General features: G+C 49.1%; 5 protein-coding genes across 5 annotated transcripts; 2 read left to right on the forward strand and 3 right to left on the reverse strand.

Moving 5' to 3' along the window:
- Positions 1–32: 32 nt before the first annotated feature.
- N7537_008624 (checkpoint protein HUS1 family protein) lies at positions 33–1,400 on the reverse strand (the record flags this gene model as incomplete). Its single annotated transcript, XM_056899678.1, has 5 exons — positions 33–59; positions 126–202; positions 280–1,132; positions 1,192–1,310; positions 1,358–1,400. 5 exons carry the CDS (start codon positions 1,398–1,400, stop codon positions 33–35), a joined length of 1,119 nt encoding a protein of 372 aa, XP_056751754.1.
- A 138-nt stretch (positions 1,401–1,538) lies between these two features.
- Positions 1,539–3,083, reverse strand: hxkB (putative hexokinase; the record flags this gene model as incomplete). Its single annotated transcript, XM_056899679.1, has 3 exons — positions 1,539–2,384; positions 2,431–2,841; positions 2,910–3,083. The coding sequence occupies 3 exons, from the start codon at positions 3,081–3,083 to the stop codon at positions 1,539–1,541; spliced, it is 1,431 nt and encodes a 476-aa protein (XP_056751755.1).
- A 940-nt stretch (positions 3,084–4,023) lies between these two features.
- On the forward strand, positions 4,024–8,243 carry N7537_008626 (GAS2 domain protein; the record flags this gene model as incomplete). Its single annotated transcript, XM_056899680.1, has 2 exons — positions 4,024–6,732; positions 6,789–8,243. The coding sequence occupies 2 exons, from the start codon at positions 4,024–4,026 to the stop codon at positions 8,241–8,243; spliced, it is 4,164 nt and encodes a 1,387-aa protein (XP_056751756.1).
- Positions 8,244–9,120: 877 nt separating this feature from the next.
- Positions 9,121–9,752, forward strand: N7537_008627 (GFA family protein; the record flags this gene model as incomplete). Its single annotated transcript, XM_056899681.1, has 3 exons — positions 9,121–9,186; positions 9,270–9,432; positions 9,523–9,752. The coding sequence occupies 3 exons, from the start codon at positions 9,121–9,123 to the stop codon at positions 9,750–9,752; spliced, it is 459 nt and encodes a 152-aa protein (XP_056751757.1).
- A 1,968-nt stretch (positions 9,753–11,720) lies between these two features.
- Positions 11,721–14,368, reverse strand: N7537_008628 (GTPase-activating protein GYP7; the record flags this gene model as incomplete). Its single annotated transcript, XM_056899682.1, has 5 exons — positions 11,721–12,061; positions 12,117–12,435; positions 12,490–12,752; positions 12,804–14,172; positions 14,222–14,368. 5 exons carry the CDS (start codon positions 14,366–14,368, stop codon positions 11,721–11,723), a joined length of 2,439 nt encoding a protein of 812 aa, XP_056751758.1.
- Between the last annotated feature and the right edge of the window lie 421 nt (positions 14,369–14,789).

Consider the following 14,789-nt stretch of genomic DNA (forward strand, 5'->3'; position numbering starts at 1 on the left):
ATGGACATCGTAGCTCAAATTTCACCACAGCATCATGTGGTGAATGAATTGATATAATACTGAAACATGACTGTTAGAAGGCTTGGTTGTTGCATGAATGCATTCTTGGGCCAATGTCAACTCACCGTTAAACAGGATTCCTCTCCATCCCGATTACCTGGCAGATAAACGTAAAGAACCAATGCCATTTCATTGATGAAGCCTAACCATAGCGAATGAGGAATCGAGTGAGCACTTGCACTATCGAGCGGCAATTCCAAGGATAATCGGTCAACTTACATGCAACAACCTTGGGACTGAGTCTCCCAATACTGAGCACCCGACTCCAATCCTTTCCATCGATCCGCACCTTCGCCCAACCAGATTCGAATCCCTCACTTGCCTCCCGCTTCCGATTAAGCTCGCTTGGAAGCTGGCTCATCTGCTCCTGGGTCATCTGCGCAGGGTCCAATGGCGGGTTCACGAGATCAGACCAGACACTCGCGATACGCAGCTCATCCGTAGCAATAGCAAGCCGTAGCGAGCCATGCATATTGGCAGATAATTCCAGCTTGGGAGACGAGTTGGTGGACAGTGCTGTGGCAGCTGTGCTAGCGCCCGACCCACTGAAAGACACGGAATGCATCCCCGGCGCTTCGGGCGCCATCACACCCAGCTGTCGGCTTTTGCTATCTGTTGAAGCGAGTTTCGTGAAGCGATCGGATATGCTCTTTAACTGTGCTAGATTGGGTAGGATAATGTGCACTTCGGGGTCTGGGCAGTGCGGCTCGTGCAGGCCTTCGACTGCTGACTCATGGAGGATCTTGATCGGGATTTCTTGCGTGATCCATGTCTGGCGCTCGCGTGGTCCTCGATCGCCTGTCGTGTCGGCTGGAGCTTCTGGGTTTGCGTCGTCGCCAAAGCCGTCTGCGTCATTATTGGTGGCCAAAGCCATGTTTCCCTCTGTCCATTCTGATGCGAGGACTGTTAGTGCTAAGAGAGGGGTTTTGTCTTTTTTGGTTAGGCGGAGTTGTGAATGTGTTGAGCCCCAAGCGGAGCGCAGGGCTCGGTTTAGCACGCTAATGTTGACTTCGATGTTGATGGCGTCGGAATTGGACTCTAGCTCGTAGGTTGTGTCATCGAAAATAGTTCCCTGGGAAACGGTTAATTTATAGATCATATGATCGAAAGGTTTTATATTATTATGCATACGACTGGTATTGATGCCCACACTTGTGTGCCTTGGTCGGGTATGATGGTAAAGCGGATGACTTCGTACTCCAGGCGCATCCAACATACCTTGCCCAGCGACGACAGTGACGCGGTGAGCTCTGATTTAGTTAGCATAAATCCCTTTGTTTTTATCGATTAGTCTTACTGGAGAAGGTCCTGCTGTCTCTTAACTGTGTTCGGAAGCGCATTGTGTGAGTTGAGGATGGAGGGAGGAGGATGGACCACAATTAAAGTGCTTATCGCTATCGTTCATGGCAGAGATGACGATCTACATCTACAACATCCGCTCTTCTCACAACTTTGGAACAGCTCGATGACATTCAATTTTACATATCCTCCATGTTACAATCTTCTAGCTCACTCGGGTCAAGAGTCAAACTCGCAACCAAAGCTGCTCCTACTCCAGACCCATCCTCGGCTGAGTTCATAGCAATCAAGTCCAATCTGCCTGGATCCCAATCAAAAATATCACGGAGACCCTGGGTTGCCCGTCCCTTCAGCATACTATATTTACTGAACACCGAGCCATCAACCCCGACGTGGCACTGACGGATTCCTTTCTTGATGCAGATGGCCGCAATCCCACACGCGTAGAGACGCGCTGCACGCATCGCGATCAGGCCGATAAGATGACGGCACGCCTTCAGTTCGTCTAGCGAGAGTTCCAGATTGAGGCTCTCTTTGAACTCCTCTTTCATGTCGGTCAGACTTTCTGACATGTCCAACTCGACAGTAGACAGAAACGATGTCTCCAATGAGTTCGCGGTCCGAAGACGCGAGACGTCTTGGCCCTTGAACAGTACGCCCTCCTCGTGCATTTTCAGCATCACCAGGCGCAGCATCTCTCCTATGTATAAACCAGCCACCATTTTCTCATAAATCTGCCTGCCTGGGTGGGCAGATTCTTCGTCGATCTGGCGGTCAAATGGAGTCAGGGGCAGCACCTTACGCTCGTTATCAAATGAGCCGTACTCGGTGTTGATGATTACAGTTGCATCTTCAGGCAATCCTAAATCACGTAGCTTGGGGATCAACCGGCATTCTTCCATATACGCTGCATTACAGCCAGTGCTGAAAATGCTACCAATTTTTACCTGTGGATCCTGGTAACGCGACGCGACAAGGGTCCCCGCTGTGTCGTTGACGAGGGCGACCAGTTTCACTGGGATGTTCTAGTTTGGTCAGCTCCGACTCTCTTGGTATTCAACATGAGATTACCCTTTTTGCAAGCTGCTCTTCCAGCTGAGGTACTACATCATGTCCTACCACCCCGGAAACATTGAAGTTTTTGGTCCAGCGCTGCAGAACCCCACTGCGGATGGACTTGTGCTCCACTGGGAATGAGAATGTGAACGCCATTGGTAGTGGGTTTGAAGCACTGATATCACCCTGACTTTCAGTAAGGAACGACTCGATTCGGTCCGCAATAAAACCCCACAGGGCTTCTTTTGTGGTTCTCTTGACTTCCCCCGGGAGCTTGTACTTCCTCTGACGTTGCTCGAAGTCTCTCTTGCCTGCGGAAAGACAGACATCACATACACGGATATTGGTTCCTCCCAGGTCAACTGTGAGAATGCGTCCTTTCTCCTGGCCTGTTGGATATCTCATGATCCATGTGACGTTCATAGGCTTCAATCCACGCCACCATTCCCGTTAGCATCTACTTTGCAAATCGCCCTGGGTCAATTGGTACTGACAATCGATCCACCCTCAACGGTAAGACCTTTTTCAAGCTCCCGGGCAAAGTGATCTGTGATCGCCTTCAATTTGGGTGGCTCAAGCAAGAACCAATCTTCATATTTCTTGAGCTCTGTAGTGAGCGCTTCGGGAAGACCTTCCAGAAGTTCTGGGCGATAGCGAAACCCTTGCATGATGATCGACTAACTTGGCAGAAGATACTTTTGCAGCTCTGCAGCTCTGCAATTCTGAAGAGTCTCGGGGATATTCCCGGGTCCTATTCCAGGGTTTGGATGTGCGCCATCAGTTCAACGCCATCATGACCACATAATGATTGTAGAAATTGATCGAATAGGTAATTTGTTTTAGCTTTATGATATCAATATCTGCTACGGAGTGTATACTGAGTATATAGGAAATAATTGGACAAATATTTAAATATTACTCCTTGCGTCTATAGTTGAAGCTATTTCCAAATAGCCTTGTATCCCCTTCCAGGAATTTTTTCTCTATTTTTCGTCGATTGAACCCGCAGAATTACTCTTTTTTTTTTCTTCTTTTTTTTCCAGCCCTCTGAAATTCTGCAATCTTGGATATCCAATTTAGATGTGTATACCGTATAAAAACTGAAGAAATGTACTGTGTAGTATTGTAGTATTTCCCCGGCGGATCACCCGGCGATGGTTCATATCGGCAACTCCACTAAAAAGACATTAGGGCCTTTCCCCTGATCAGATCTCCACTTCAAAATAAATTCAACTTCAGAAAATCTTCCGAAACTATTGTTTTGATATCAATTGTGATCAGAAAGCCGGTCTTTCGCTCCTTGTCGCTCATTTGTGCCCACCTTACCACCATCCACTCTCTCCGCACTCCCTCGCTTCTTCTCACCTTGTACCTCGACCTCCTTCGTTAACCTCCGATCATTTTTCCATTTCTTTATTTTTCTTTATCTTCAAGAGCGTATTGCTTGCCAAGTTCTGCACTTTCTTAAGACGCGCGTCTCAGCATGCGGGCTCGACAGTCCTCTTTCCCGCCCTCGTTCCGACGTCCGTCACTTACATGCCATCCTCGAGCCAGTCGAGGCTCCCTGTGACTTTATTCCCCCCGACTTAGGCTGAGCATCTATTCGGAATGGCGGCCAGTCGAATAAATCCGAATCACCCTTTCATCCACCTCTCCCCCTCCCACTTCCGAAATGACTCGCGCTCAACCTCACTTGAAAGAATACCTGGCTCCATCTACCAGCAACTAGACCCTCTCCTCAGCAATCTCTCTCCCGAATCAACTCTCCAAGCCCTCACATCGACCGACGCAGTCCCTTCGAATGAAAAAGCCGCCCATGATATCCTCTCAAGAAGCATCTCCCAGGTGTCGCCGTCAGAACGCGCCCTAGGGATACGCGCGGCGGTAGCTGCTCAGAACTTGAACTTGTGGTACAAAGAGGTCCAATCATGGAATTGGCCAAATCAGCGCGACGCGAAGGTTGGGATGGGTTTCATTCCTCCATCTGAGTCGCACTCTGGGGACAATCTCACCCCTTCGGGGCTTTTGGCTCCCCCTAGCAACACCCAGGCAAGCTACTATGGGAGCTTGTTAGCCAGCGTGGTCGAAAGATACGAGAGGAGAGCCGATGAAATCCGCGATGGAATGGACGATCTTAACGTGGAAGAATTAAAGGAACACGTTTTGAATGCCCACATTCCATCCCGGTCTCGGCCCTCGTCCGCCACAAGCTGCGTGTCCGTGCCTCCGCCGCTTAGCTATGTACAGCTGAGTGACTTCACAGCTGTCATTACCGCGACCATTCTCAGAGCTCTCCCATATCTATCGCGACTGAATGCCCTACTTGCCACTTGGGAAGTTCGCATCTTTGTCTTACGCCAAATTCCTGGTTTGCTGAGAGAGCTGAGCTTGACCCGCTCCGCCCTCGACTCGTCCCTCCACGCCTTACGAACCCCACAGTCTTCTGCCTCCGACCCGAGCGAATCCTCCGATGCATCCCTAGCTGTCGATCATGTTAAACTGGAGTCTGCAGTTGTGGCTGTGGGGAGGCGGATGGACCGGGTTCTCGACGCGTTGGAGGGTCGTCCGGATTCTTTGCCCGAACAATGGATTGATGACTTAGAAGCCATTGAGTCTGACTTTGCTGTATGGGTCGTGGAGGCTGATAAATACAAGGTTCACAACGCGTGGTTGCGGTCCAAAGCTGAGTCTCAAATGGCGGAGATGCGCGCAGCCGATCTCCAGCGCGCAGAGTCATTGAAGAGAACAGAGAAAGACCAAACATCCGATATAGCTGTATCGGAACCTTCGGATAATCTCAGTTCCCCTCAGGAGCAGGCCATCGAACATAAGCCTGAACTTGAGTGTGACCTTAAACTCTCGTCCGGTGATCTAAGGCCAATTAGCCCACAATCTGTGGAAGAATCAACGGCGCCTCTCGAAGAGACACCTCTTCCTGCAGACTGTGTGGAAGGGAATGCTTCGCCAAACCTACAACTCTCGATACCTCCATCGAAGTCTCCAATTGAAGAGAAGCAAGAAGATCTCACATCCGTGGTCGTGGCAGAGGACCTAGACACTCCAACACAGTCCGACTTTCTACCAACTCCTGCAATCAGTCGGCGGCCCTTTTCAGCTCTTGCACATACACCTTGCGCAATCGATCGCACCTTGGAAAACAAAGAAAATATTCCTCCGCCCGGCTTCCAACAGTTTGATGGAACTGTGTCACCCCCCAGCCAGGCTTCGGCAAGACCAAGCCCATTGTCCGAGCGTAGTGCTCTGGCTGAAGATCCTTGCATTCAAGATTCCCCTGCATCTGAAATGGAAGTCCAACTTCCTGAGGTTGTCGTTTCTGCCGGTGTACCCGCCGCGGAAGAGCTGAATGCCCCCGCTGGTCGCGAAGACTTGCCTTGTGATACTGTGGCCTATGAAAGACAAAATAATACCAATGAGGAGGAAAAACAACCTTCTCCACAGTCCACATTAACAGGGCTCAACCCCGAGCCTAAAACTACCACTTCTCCTGTTTCCCAAGATCCTGGATCCCTGAATGGGCCGAGTGGACAGAACCAGTGTGATACTCCGGTAGCAGCAACTATTTCTCCAGTCCTCACACCAAACAGGTCAGAAATCCCAGTGCCGAAATCAAGTGATACTCCGGTAGCAGCAACTATTTCTCCAGTCCTCACACCAAACTGGTCAGAAATCCGAGTACCGAAATCGAGGTCGTCTGGCAGGGTTTCCCAAATACCCATGCTTGTCGCATCACCCAAGTCAGGCTCAAACCCTACGCCCATCAAGTCGCACCACCTGCAGAATCAAGGGAAAGCAGAACCTTGTCAACGGACCGTTCGCAAGCCGTTACAGAGCCCTATCAAACTTTCCAAATTCCGCGCAGGGAAGCCTGATCTTGATAAAGATGGCACAGTAGCGCACAAAATTACGCATCGTCGTCGGACATCTACTGGATCGGTGGGCTCCTTGCTTTCAGACCATTCTTCTCTCATATCCAGTCCCGAGATACCTGAGCCGCGCACTGATCCCTCTAATGTAACGCCTCTTGGGACATCATCTCACCCTGAACCTATACATCCTCCTTCACATGAGGGCTATACTTTGAGAGAGGATCGTCTGCGTCGTTTGGAAAACCAGAAGCCTGACCCGCGCATCAGTTTCCAACCAAGTCGCACGGTCAGCCTGCCCCTCGAGCGATTTATCAACGAGCGCTTGGGGTTGGGTCTGGGAAGCGAGTCGGCGCCAGGTGTGGCTAGTGTGAAACCGTCTAGGACTAGGACACGCTCTGTTACATCTACCGACTTTCCCAAACCCCCAAAGGTATGTGAAGCCATTGTCCATTTGATTATATGCCCTTCGCTAATTGATTATCCTAGACACGAAGCAAAACCACATTCCAGGATACATCGACTACATCCATTCCACCAGTTCCACGTCTCCCTACCGGCCGTCATCAACTGTCCCGAGAAAAGTCTGCAACTGATTTGAACACTCAAAACGAGATGGAAAAAATAGCGGAGCGAAACAAAAAGACATTCGGAATGAATTCCGCCCGAAGAGCCATGGAGCACCTTCTTCAGCCCAAGTCTGTCCGCTGGCGACAGCGACTGACTGCCCATCCAAGTCTTGAAAGTCTAGGTGTGAAAAGACAAGAGCTGTCCTATGTAGAAGAGCATGAGTCTGAACTCACCGATTTCGGATTCCGCCCTTCCTCGCCAAACAAACACAGCAAGCAACCGCGAGACCAGCTCGATGAAAAGATTAACTCGATTCTCAACTCGTTGCCTGGTCATATCCACCTGGTCGACTCCAACCACGAAGCAGACACATCCTCGTCATCCTCATCGTTGGACCGACGAATGCGGCACAGATCCGAATCCCCCACTGGCCCAACTCGTAGCAACACTCCCGCACCTTCTTTGACCTTGATGGCCGCTTCCCGGAGACGGCACTCTCATGCCTACAAGACAGAGGACAGCTGTGTCAAACTCTATCACCTCCATCACGGGGGCCAGTCCGCACCGACAAAGCTGTTCGTTCGCACCGTTGGAGAAGAGGGACAGCGAGTGATGGTTCGTGTCGGCGGTGGATGGGCTGACCTCGGTGAATACCTTCGCGAATATGTCATTCATCATGGTCGCCGCAAGGTGTCTGAAACTCCCCGTGTGGAGGTGCAGGGTATAAAAACACGTTCATCGCCGTCTTACGCTTCTCCGGGTACTATGTTGACCCCAGCTACCTCACATCTTGCCTCCGGTCGGGCTACCCCCTCCCGACCACCATCCGTGCTCAGTGCCCGGCCACCTTCATCCCTTACCGTTCACAAGAAACGCCGAGCCTCAACCGCATCTGATGTGATGGGTACCAGGGCAGTGACAACAGGCCACCTCTCCTCCTTCACCTCACCCCCACCTACCGTCGTTCCTCTCCCTTCCTCTACCGGCAGACGCCTTTCGGTGTCTTCGGGCCATTCAGTCGGCGACGCCCACTCCCCCAACAACACTGGTACTACCTCGACCGCCAATGAATCCCGCTCCACCCCACTGGGATTAGCTGGGCCCAAACCACGTGCTCGGTACGAATCGATGAGCCCAGAGGGTGAAGCCTGGGTTGCAGATGTCCTCCAAAAGACCCGCCGCTCTAGCTCTCACAACCCACCCCAGTTTGCATTGAGCATGCCGCCTAATCACGATGCCGATGACCGATTTGACATCGGCGACGGCAGCGTGGTTGGACACTCCTTACCCAAGGTCCGCAGCATTGGCGATATAGGATCTATTGGCACAAGCAGGCGGGTCGTGCTGAAAGGTCTTGGGTCTCGCAGGCCGTGAACTTCGACAAAAGTGATCCTTTGCATATAAATTCCTATCTTCTTGATTCCCGTATTTTTCTCCCTGTTTTTATTTCTCTGCTGTATCTATTATGGATGGGTCTGCAGTTATTTTTCTTCGCATCATCCTGAGCCCTGGGCTCTTGGACATGGACATTTGGCTGTACATGTTTTGGCGCCGTCCTTTCATATCTCGGGTTTTTTTATCTTCTCTTCTACTTGCATCAGCGTGGCGAATCTGTTCTCACTTGGTTTTGTGTTTTGATTCGGGATTTGGTGTGGTGTTAGAGCTCAACAATACCCTACAGTTATTTGGTTGATAGAGTAGTCTTTGCATTTACAGATAGTTTGACATACATATTCCATTATTCCTTTTATACACTACGTCTTTCAAAAAGGACACCATACCTATAAACTCCATTTGTAAGAAGCATATAGCCGCTTGCCTGTCAACGGGTCAGATCCTCCAAGTGTAAGCTTCCCAATTCCCTCATGCTCCGGTACGGAATCCCCCATTATGCCAGGTATCTTATCCAAATGGCAACATGGCTCGACCCAGCAGCTGCAAGTAAAGGGATCTCGTCCGCAACCGAAGCCCCAATCCTCATCATCGCAAACGAATCTAACTGTTCCGTCCATCTAGGGGATCGGGTAGAATAATACCCAAGCCCCAGTAGAATAAACAGATAAAGACCAAGCAAAATCGAGACTGTCACGACACCGCCACCTGAGAACGTCGGCATCGAAGTATCCCTCCCCATATCCCAGTATACAAACATGCCAGATCAAATGTGTTCATTGCCGAATTCCATCCAAGCTTGGTTTTCCAGAAAGGCAGCGGCATTGACTGCGTTCGCGAGGCGGGGAATGAATCTAAAATGGCCATCGGCGTTTGCTTCTGCGAAAAGATTCGGATTAGATCTACCGGAGAGCCGGTTGCAACGGTCAGTCTCAATCCTCGACTCTCCTTATAAACCCAGCCACTTGTTATTTCTCTTGACTAGAACTCACCTTGTCTTCTGTTTAGGGCCTCTGCCACTGCACCGACTGCCGCAAACTCACAGGAACACTCTATACATACAGCCTCATATTTAAAAGCGCTGAAATCAAGACCAGTGGGAATCCGGAAAAGATCACAAAACCAGCAGAGAGTGGCAATATTATCGAGAATTATTTCTGTTCAAATTGCGGTGCGTGGCTGACTTGAAGAGAGAAAGAAAAGAAAGAAAGATGAGATGCGAAGAACTGAACTAAACTGAACTGATGGTATTTGGTCCGAGGAACACCTCTTTACGCATACAAGTTCCCGTCTGGCGAGTGGGATAGTCTAGTGATTACCCGAGTAGGGATATTTGATGATCTGGATCTTTTAGAGAGGAAGCCTGCAGTAGAGTTGTACGTCAGAAGCCGAGCTGGGGATGTCCTTCGTAGTAGTGGGCTCGTAATCAAGATCGCTGAGTTCGATGGCCTGATTCGATGGCCAGAAAAAAAAATAAAAACAAAAAAATAAAGTCCAATCTTAAAAAATGGCTATTAATAGATATTGGCCCAGTGGCGCAGTGGTTAACGCGCCGTGCTTGTATGTACGTTTACAGGAACACGGAGACCGGGGGTTCGACTCCCCCCTAGGCCCTTTCTTTTTTTTTTCGATTCATATATCATACATACATAACATGAGATTTATTATGTGTTTATGATTCTAGGTACCGGGTATAAATTAATATCTAATTTTCTCTAATATTGTTATGCCTGCAACGAGGCTTTTGAAACACTCTAAGAGAATTCGTGATGTAACTGTTAAACTGTTCATATAAAATAAGACTACGAACTCGTATTAACACTCGTAAGTTCCGCCTGAGAAGAATGAATTTCTACGAGAAACCGAGAAAGAAAAACCATTGTCTGATGTCTGTGACTATGTAGATCCAGACCCAAGTCGACGACTGTATCATCGACACTCTTGAAGGAGGAGACTCTAATTTCCTATCCTGTACCGATGACCTCTTGGAGGAAATTGAAACTTCCGTTGAGAAGACATCACAGAAAATATTCGCTGTGAAATTCACATTGGTCTGTGATTACCGAGTGGGATCCTCAAGTTCCCGCTCGCTATACAATGTAATGATTAGCTCGTGACCGTGTACCAGTATGTAAGGGTCAAAATTGTAGACTAGACTAGACTTACAGCTGCTGGGCCGCAGCTTCAGCTTGGTCCGCAGCTCTACAGAGGGCGTCTGCGCGGGCTCGCAATTCTCGAGCTCGCGAGACTGCGATAAGACATGTTTAATTGGGAAATAAAGATTGTGGTGGGAAATGAGTGGTAATTTTTAAGCGTAGAGATATCAGTAAAAGGGCGACGAATTGGTGAAGAGAAGAGGAAGGAAAGAAAGTAGAAAGGAAGATAGATCGTTAAATATAGCAAACGCGCGAGTATACGGGGACCTACGGCCTATATTTACCTCATTTAGATAATACAAATCTACTCATGACCTTCTAATATACCTTGTGGAAGTCAAAGAGCACAAAGAAAGGCATGACAAATGCCGGTGATCTGATCAAAGAATGAGCTGAGACTAAGAGACTCTTGGGGATATCACCTTCAATCACATAATATTCCACACGACTAATTGCATAAATAAGTATCAATCCAACTTTCGAATCCTTCCTTCTTTTACACTCATCCCACCACTTTCCACTTTCAAATGGCTTGTTACTCATCAAGAGTGTATCTATCAATCACCGAGATACTTCTCGGGGAGCACAGCTCAGGAGTCCTACTGATCGCGCCAATCCCTGCCGGGATAGACTGGGACGAACTCACCATTCACAAGAAGTTCTCGTCGCCCGATCCAACCCGCATCCCCGATCTGATACTCGTTTACAGGAGGTGCCAACCACGGGAAATGGCTGGAGGGCCACACATGCACAGTAATTTTATCGGATTGAACCCTACCATCATATGTCGACTTACGCTCAAACAGTTGGAGAAGCTTAGTTTGTACCAGGAGGGTCTCAGTCGCTCAAGGACTATGTTTCCATATGAAAGTCGAGGTTCTCGGCTTCAATTTTTAGCACCTGTTTGAACAGCCTTGTTTTTTTGTTTTGAGTATCCTCACTGCACTTTTACTTCGGTCCTTACTGGATGTAGTTTTACAACGTGTGACTATTGTAGATATGTCTACAAGTGCAATTAAAGCCCGTATATTATAATCATTGCATTCAAATGCGGGTGGATGGAGACGTTGTATAATTCATTCCAAAATAAAAGTGCGATATGGCAAAACACCCTGACCCAGGTCCCTCTACTCCGCAGCACCAAGTCATTAAAAAAATCAAAGAATATACATGAGGCAATCGTAAATCGTGAACAGCCAGGAATTCTAGAAGAGGGCAAGGAATGCATTACTCGGTCCGGAGAGCATGAAATCCGTATCAAGCGAGACATCCAATCCCAACATTTCATAGCACCTGATGCTAATCATGAATTCTGCTGGCGTTTCCAGGGAATGTCTTTCCGAAGTAATTCGCGCAGCTCTGGAGAAATCACCTTCGGCTTGTCGGCGTCAATCGCCTTTTGAAGATTAGAAGGGCCAGCGTTGACTCCGCTGCTTGATCCAACGACAGGCTGGGGTGATTTTCCCTTGCTGCCTGACGGTGAGTCTTGGCCGGTTGCGCCTGGGCGACGCTGGTATGCGGTTGGCGCAGCGGGGAAGTTGTCTTTCTTGTCAATAGCTTGTACGGAACGCTCAAAACGGTGGAAGAGTGACTCTGCGCGGGTGAGAATGGGTACAAGATCCATTGTGTTGGAGAGTTCGTTGACTAGAGATTGCAATATTAGTAATTTGAAATCAGTTACGTCCAGTTGTCAACCTACTGTATTTTAGCACTTCATCAAAGTGCTTGAGGTGATCCATTATTACATCACGGTGCTTCTCGAGTATCGCAAGTGCAATGAACAGGTGGAAACTGCTGGAGAAATAATCGGTCCACAATGTCTCCCATAGACGCAGGACATCGCTCCAGTCAAACTCCCGTTTGTACCACACCAGCAGCATGCGGAAGAAGAAGAAGAAATTGGTACTGTCGGCGGACTGCAGATGCAAGTAGAGCTGGGGGTCCATAAGCTGAACGAGGTTATCCAGCGCTAATAGCTGGCCACGCATTCCAGACTGGTCTCGCAGGAAATTATGTTCCTGTTCAATGAAATTAGTAAGAGAGTACGGCTTTTGCATTGTGGAAAAACATACCATCCGATCCATAAACCCGACAAAAGCCCAGAATGCTACAGCGTCATCTTGCATCACAGCATAGATCGGCGCCAGGAGATCACTCATTCCTTGGACGTACCCGAGGTCTGGATTGAATTCATTGTATGTCAAGAGCATATCTTTCATCTGCTCCAGATGCACATTGGTACCCGTCTCGGCGAACGGAGAATCAGGATCCGGATGGGGGATGTCTTCGCCTGCAAACAAAGGAATCGTACGGTCTGTGCGGTGAACATCTTTTTCTATATCCATGTGTTAGTGGCCACCATAACGAATTCAATGTGTAATCTCACCTATCCGATTCTTCTGTTCTTTCCAATGATCAAACTGCTCGATCGTTGAGTTGCCCTCGACCATTCGCTCCCACCAGCCTGCTTTCAGCCGGATATACTCATCGCGCTTGGAGTTCATCATCGCTTGGCGCTCCTCACGGCTGCTGTCCCACGAGTACACACCGAGAAGGAAGAGCCAAGCCTCCTTTCTAACGCCATCATTGGGATCCAAGCCGCCGTGGAAGATCCGCTCTTTGACTTCCTCCGCCGTCACTTGGAGTCTACCCGAGGTCGGGTCGAAAAAGCCCTCCCATTCTTCCAGTTGGAGAACACGGCGTCGCTCCTGGATAGCCAGGTTCCCAGTCTCTAGCTCTAAAATCTCAAAGTCGCCAACCGAGCTATTCTCCATTTCTAGCATGTCCTGGGCGGTCCATATACGCTGGTTTCGCTCTTTATCGCTTTGCTCAGCAACACTCATCGCCCAACGAGCCAGATAGACTCTGGCGCTGTCGAACTCATCTTGCAATGTTTGGATCTCTGGGTTCTTCATCAAACGGCGCATCTGAGGCGGTATGCGAGGATTTTCTGCAATCTCATTGGCAGTTCGACGGGTAAAGGTAGTGATTTTGCTGAGCTGCTCCAGCACTTTCCACCGTGTCTCCTTGAGAGTCTTCATGAATGGATCCATCGTGGCATCAGGCGGTTCGGCTCGGGATCCGGTGGCAGCTTCGGACTGTGCCTTTGCTAATATGGATTTATCGCTGTGGCTCAACGGTTGGCCGAAGGACAACTGGTCCTCATCCGACGGGTTGATGAGGTACACATTGCCATCCACCGCAGAGCGCTGCACCTCCGCATACCTCCGCAACCAGCGCAAGACCTCATCGCCGCCCCAGAACAAACCGCCTTCAGTGCCAAATGGATCGAAGTTTTCCTTGACCCTCCTCCTCTTCTGTAGGATGGTTGACTCGCATTCGTCGTCATGGAAGAATAGTGCGGGGAAGCCATCGCCCGCTCGGGTATTGACCACCAAACTACCAAACCACCATCCCAGGCTCGGCGGCCGTACTAATATGGAGTATATCTGTGATAGCGGAATTGCAAAAGCATACAACCCGATAGGGTCTTTGTAGGTGGTGGTGGTCGGAAGCGGCGGAACGAGGTACTTCTGACGCGGCGGAGAGTCACCTTCCGACAGGTCTACTTTCACATATGTATCATACGCCTCTCCAAGGGAGGACTCTGGAACCCATGCGAGGAGATAGGAGGGTGTATCGGGGTTTTTGGATTGAGACGCGGATGCATGTGATGCGGGGGCAGGTTTTTGCTGGATGAGGGCGATAAAGCCAGGGATATTATCTTTGGAGGAAGAAGTTGGATGAACGTAGACCTGGATTTCTTGTTAGCCTGGCATTCCTCTCTGATGGAAATTGTCTCACTTTGCTTTTGGAAAAGAGCAGCTTAACCCCTCTGCTCGAGGCAGCCTGGGCTATGGTGTTATATTCATCTTCTTCGTCGTCACTCATGGCGTAACAAGATGCTGGAGGTGATGGTGTAGGAGGAGGAGTATATTTGACCGGGGCCATGATAGAAATTTGGGAACTTTTGAGTTGCTTGGAAGTTCCCACCTTTCAAGTTCAGTTGAAGGTTGGAAAGTTGGAAGTTGGAGACGACGTAATTGCCCGATAAGATATGATACGGGAACGTCTGATTTCCCTTATATTCCCACCTGGGCACCTGGGCAGGTGATGCTTCTTTCACTCTTCTCTTTCTTTTTTGGATTTCTGGATTTCTGGATTTCTGGATCTTTGGGTCTTTGGGTCTTTATTGAGATGTTTGAATTTTTTTGAATTGCAGATATTGAACACATTCTCTCTTTTTTTTCCCTGCTCTTTCGCCTCCATCTCGGATCCTCCAGGCAGCCAAATTCATGGACTCTTAGAGACGTTATTAAGCAATTAAGCAATATATCCATAGATACCTGACAGCTATTCGATCTATTGTTAT

Source organism: Penicillium hordei (genome assembly GCF_028827395.1).
Source record: "Penicillium hordei strain IBT 12815 chromosome Unknown utg000004l_segment0_segment0, whole genome shotgun sequence".
Taxonomy (NCBI): Eukaryota; Fungi; Ascomycota; class Eurotiomycetes; order Eurotiales; family Aspergillaceae; genus Penicillium; species Penicillium hordei.